Below are 5,897 nucleotides of genomic sequence, written 5' to 3' on the forward strand. Positions count from 1 at the left end.
TACATTAATATAGATATATGTAGCCACTATATATACCTATTAGAGTGAATACCATACCAATGCCCCACAATTTGTTGTCCTGACACAATCGACCGGATTCGCTGCGTTGTAGTCAAAACAGATGACGACTTCCAGCAGATACGCGATCCCCCCAGCATACTTGCACATAAGGAGAGGTTTTTTCCCTCCTATAGTCCTTCGAATGGCCGATTCAAGGTCGATGTAATGATATTGATATCCTGGTACAATCCCAGTTGTTTGAGAAAATAGATATTGTGCATTGTAGGTAAACCATAATCTATAAGCTTCATGGAAGTATTGTGTCTGGGAAAATTTATTGTCCGAGCACCTGCCGTGCTTGTTGTACTCATGCGCCCAGAAATCCATATTTGTCCGTCTAATGTTGAAGTTGGGCCAGGAATTGGACAAAAGTAATTGCAGAGAATGATCAGCATTCATCTGAAGCACAAAGACGTGAAGTTACAAGCATTTCAGAGAGCTGCAGGAGAAAAAACAAACTGAAATGAGTATATATATTCGATGTGTACCTCATTTCTGTTGAATACGGTACCAGCGCAGAGTATAGGTGCAGATGGATCGGTAAAGTTGCTCGGCCAGAGGCCGTGCGTTGTAAAGGTATGCCGCCGAACTGGTTGGTTTCCACAAATTCCATTCCGGAGGCAGAAGACGAATGGGGATTCCTGGACGAATTGGAAGATATCATATGGTGTGGCAGCATTGCTCTTTCCGAGATAAGTGACGAAGCAAAGAGCGATGACAACGAGAACAATCTTGAAGAAGTGCATGGTTGTCAAGAAATTATCGAAAGAACAAAGGGAGGGAGGGAGGATGGGATGAGAAATAATAAGGAAAGCTAAAGAGTGAAGCAAGTGTGAATTTTCAAAGAAATGAAGAGGTGTTTAAATAGTTAGAGTTGAGGTTAAGGGTAGGGTGTGGAGAAATTAATTAAGGTGAATCTAACTAGCAAAGATGATAATAATTAAGGTCAAGTAAGTGTGAACATATCCTGAACTAGGGAATGCCTCTTTCTTGTTATGCAAGGCTTTGCATTCTCATATGCATGCTATAAAGGGTGGTAACCGTGTAGTGGTTGATTCATCATCAACCCAATCAACCCAATTATAGCGGTTCCTCATGTATCAGATTCAGACCCTAAGCAAGCTAATAGTCTCAATTTTTAGATTATAATTCTATTTCAGAAATCTATACAGGACCACGCTATCTAAATATGGTTCCAATCGAATAAATACATAAACGATTTGGACATTGTTTGTGTATCTTATCTTGTAAATTGGAGTTTCAACCACTACCTTCTAAATATGGTTACTCGTCATTTCATTTCATGGTTGTATTGCTTCACATTTGCTGATTGTTAACACAACATGCCTTCTGTTTAGTTAATTCATTAATAAACATGATCAAATATACAACATACAAATAGTTAGAATTGAGGTTAAGTGTAGAGTGTAGAGAAAGATTAAGTTGAATCTAGCCGGCAAAGATGATAATAATTAAGGTCAAGTGAGTGTGAACTTATTCGGAATTAGGGAATGCCTCTTTCTTGCTGCCCAAGGCAATGCATTCTCATGCTATAAAGGGTAGTAACTGTGTAGTGGACGATTCATCATCAACCCAATTATATAAAGTTGTTCATCGTATATCACATTCAAACCCTAAGCTAGCTAGTAGTCCAAAATTTAGGTTATAATTCTGTTTCAAAAATCTATTTAGGGCAACGCTAGCTAAACATGGTTCCGAACGAAAAAATGCAGAAACGATTTAGGCATTGCTTGTGTATCTCATCTTATAAAAATGTACAACTTACAATACACTTAATTTCGAACATTGTTTGTGTATCTCATCTTCTTCGTTGAAAGGCAACACTGCAGGGTGGATATCTGCGGGTAGCCATCATTTCGTTTCTTGGTTGTATTGCTTCATATTTGCAGATTGTTGAACATGCCTTTTCTGTTTAGTTAATTCATTAATCAAACATGATCAAATATACTCGTAAATTTTTAATCGACTCCAAGTTTCTTAAAGACATCCGTAATTTGGACAACAAAAGGATTTCATTACTTTCGATGTCTACGTACACATGTACTTGTTGTTGCCTTCCGTGACCGAAACCATACTCTTCACATATACAACGGGCGAATGATTTGCTTTGCACTCTGGAAAATAAGAAGGTGGCGGAGGAAAAATGGGAATAATCCTTACAGCACTTTGAATGGGTAGATTTTTTAACTTTTTAGTGCCGAGGTTATAGCATACTATGCCTCCATTTTCCTCTACCATAAGAACCTCGTTGCTTTTCCACATTGCCGATGTGTTCTGCAGGAGCAAGGGGGACATTGAGAACCATGGGATCTTGGCAGCAAAGTGTTTTGTCCAAACACCGCCCTCATTATTCGCACCACCACGAGAATCATCATCCATGAGCCACATTTCAAAGGGTAGTGTATCACCACCTTCAAAAGTATTATAATTCAAGCGAAAAAGAGCGATGGATTCATTCCACACCTTAAGACACATTTGAATACCAATTCCTTCGAAATCATTGAACTCTAGCATCTCATGTGGTAACAGTATATCATGAAACACCTCACGACTCATGTCAAACAAAACGATCACTCGCCTAATCTTTTCTTCCTCCTGACGGCCGGCATCATAGAAATGGACAAATTCCTTTTGTTGCTCACTTCCTATCCAATAACAAATCCCCTTGAAGTACACCTGAAAAGTTTCAGGCCAAAGGAAAGTAGTTTCCGTTTCTAAAGAACAAGGCTCGATCTCTCTCCAAGAATTAGTTCCCAAGGTATACACCACTACCTTGAGAGGATGAATAATCAAATGTTGTGTGCCGCCATGCAATTCTGAACAAGAAAATCCAATTTTGACAACTTTGTAATCTTTAGATTTAGGATCATAGCCTAATCCCAAAACATCATTGAACCGATTTGTTAGTGGCATGTAAGGCAGATCCAACCACCAAGGATGAGGATCCCTAAGGGATGCTTCGTCGAACCAATCTGGAATGCATGTCTCCGAGGGAAGGACCCTGAATTCCTGAATTGCCGGATTTCACAAAAGCACCTTAGTAGAATTAGGTCGAGCTAGACAAATGATCCCATTACAATGACCTGCAACGTGAAATGATTGATCATCTCCAATCTCTAGACTCATAGCAAGAGGAACATCGAAGTCCTCGATCCCAGAAAGAGTGCTACACTTGTGCACAACACCATCGTCGTCATCAACAATGACATTGTCAAAAGTAAGTACTGAGAATACGGATTGAAATTTATCCCTGTTTGGGTCCTCCGTAGAAGGGACTAACATTCGCTTCAAAAGGACACGAGTGGATTGATCGTCCAGCAAGGAATGGGAGAGGTGCTTGTCGACGAACGTGGGGTCGTTGATGAGAGCATGCCACCATTTAGCAACGCACTTGAATCGCATCAGAGATTTCGGAGGCAGAGTTGACAGAATATTCACCAACAAATATTGTCCAATTTTGGATGTTTTGTTCGTCATTTGTGCAATGTCAATTATGGCCCTCACCCTTGTTCTTCTACACACACAAAAAGATCAGAAGATTCCACAATTATGCCAACTGAAATTCAAAAGCGAAATAAGAATTGAAGCAAAAAAAGTATCCTTCTTTCATTTAAAAAAAATATAAACTGAAATTGAATGATAAAAAGCTAGAAATAAAGTTACCTTGTTGTATACTAGGCAGTAGGAAGAGGAAGAGACCGAAGCAGAAGCAGCGCTGTGAGTGAGAGGGAAAGGGGCAGACTCGGCGCAGAAAATGTATTTTCTGCGTTTTGTTCGTGCAGCTGCGTGCAATAATCCGATAGCGGAGAGGGGTTTTTAGTTTGATTCTTGTGCGACCGTTTTTCAACACCCTCCTAAATTTACATTTTCTGCGTTTTGTTCGTGCAGCTGCGTGCAATAATGCGATAGAGGAGAGGGGTTTTTATTTTGATTCTTGTGCGACCGTTTTTCAACACCCTCCTAAATTTACGCACTTACCCTCCGAAATTCGGCCGCGGTTTGCAGTCTCCAATTTAGTGTCTTCTTCGTATACCCTCTGCACTCTCACATAACTCTAACGTATATGTATGTATGTACATGTATGTATTATATGTATGTATGTATGTATGCATGTATGTATATATGTATGTATGTGTATGTGTATGTATGTATGTATGTATACCCTCCACACTCTCACATAACTCTAACCTTCTAACCACCTTGCCACATATACAACAATCTCAACTAATTACTAGTCTAATACAACAACCACAACAAACTAACTAGCTCTAAGTTTTATCACCAATTGAATCTTTAACAATACTATCGTGTTGTGTAGCGTCCGTTAAAATAAACGTGTAAAATGACCCGACCCGAAATCGACCTGATAATATTAACAAGTAATATGACCCAACCCGTTACCCGTTAAAGAAAATATATTTTAAACCAATAATAATCAAATAAAAAACATAATATTAAATAAGTATATACATACCATATTATCACATTCAAAACATAAAAAAGCATTTGTCTTTCAAGTATTACATATTTACATACCCAAAATAAGAGCATAATAATAAATAAATAAACATTAGAACGTTACAAAATATCAAATGTTTAAAAGATTTGCAAAATTAAGGGAGTTATGTTTCAAGGTTTGGAACCTAGCACATTTTCTTACAATCAAACTCTTCAATTTTCATCAATCACTATAGGAAACGATATTGGAACTTTAACTTGATATATTGTCTTCAAGAGTTATATTGATGATATGTTCATTGAGACTTTCTACATTAGCATTCTCTTCTCATTTATCCTATGACTATTGTTTAAGTAAAGTCTTTAATAGTTTTTTAATTAATGTAAAAGTGTGAAAAATATAGAAAAACATATATAAACGCTCGTAATGACAAGCTTTACAAATTTCGTGAAGGGCTTAACTTTGAAATGTGTCACTATAATCGTATAAATCATAGATCAAAATTTAATCGTCGATTGTTGTTTACATTTATACTTCTGTTTGGGCCCAAAATATTATTGCTGGGCCGAGCAGCAGGATGTGCTCGGCCCAAGGAGATGATATACTATGGGCCGAATAATAGGGCTCGGGCCAACTAACAGGGTCGGCCAAATCCTATCATAAGTCCAGGTAAATAGAAAGGTCGAGGAAGTCCTGGTGCAACTAGGATTCTCGACCAGTAAGGAATGAAGTCCCGAAAAGAAGGAAAATTCAAAATCCCAGTAGGAGTAGGTTTGTTCGAAGAAGAAGCGAAATGGGACAAGGACTCTCAATCCAAATCGGAGTCGGTTTCAAGGAATGGGGCGCTATAAATACAAGAAATCATGCAAACAGAAAGGACCTTAAAATCAGCATACAATTGCCCTGCGCAAAACCTCTCAACATCTTGAGATTTTTTCCTTTTCTTTTCCTGCCGACACACCTTCAGTTTGGATAAACAGCACTGTGGAAGCGCCCGGCGAGCACCTTCAGTTTGGATAAACAGCACTGCTGCCGCAGAATCAGCCGACCGAGAAGCATCTTCAGTTTGGATAAACAGCACTGCGTCGAGGTCGACCGATTATCTATCCAAGTCTCGGTCGAGAAAGGTTTTCGAACCTTTGTTGGCAAAGGTCACCTTGCTAAGCTTTCTCGGCATAGTTAGGTGTTACGAATTACATTGCTCGGCGTACTGGTCGCCGAGTGGTTTTATGATTGGATACTCACAAGTGAGTTTCAGGGTTCGGCATTCCGACGGCCGAACTACGTTTACCATCAAGACATATATCACGTTCAAGTACCTGTGCCCATACACCTTGGTCTCGATTCGACGCGCTTA

The 5,897-nt window shown here is 39.0% G+C and overlaps 2 protein-coding genes across 2 annotated transcripts; both read right to left on the minus strand.

Moving 5' to 3' along the window:
- On the minus strand, positions 1 to 806 carry LOC137728356 (ribonuclease MC-like). The gene is made up of 2 exons (XM_068467165.1): positions 549 to 806; positions 1 to 459 (listed from the first exon to the last, which is right to left on the minus strand). Exons 1-2 carry the CDS (start codon positions 804 to 806, stop codon positions 40 to 42), a joined length of 678 nt encoding a protein of 225 aa, XP_068323266.1. The 3' UTR covers positions 1 to 39.
- A 1,303-nt stretch (positions 807 to 2,109) lies between these two features.
- LOC137728357 (uncharacterized) lies at positions 2,110 to 3,558 on the minus strand. The gene is made up of 2 exons (XM_068467166.1): positions 3,118 to 3,558; positions 2,110 to 2,757 (listed from the first exon to the last, which is right to left on the minus strand). Exons 1-2 carry the CDS (start codon positions 3,556 to 3,558, stop codon positions 2,110 to 2,112), a joined length of 1,089 nt encoding a protein of 362 aa, XP_068323267.1.
- Positions 3,559 to 5,897: the final 2,339 nt, after the last annotated feature.

This window comes from Pyrus communis, chromosome 3 (genome assembly GCF_963583255.1).
Source record: "Pyrus communis chromosome 3, drPyrComm1.1, whole genome shotgun sequence".
Taxonomy (NCBI): Eukaryota; Viridiplantae; Streptophyta; class Magnoliopsida; order Rosales; family Rosaceae; genus Pyrus; species Pyrus communis.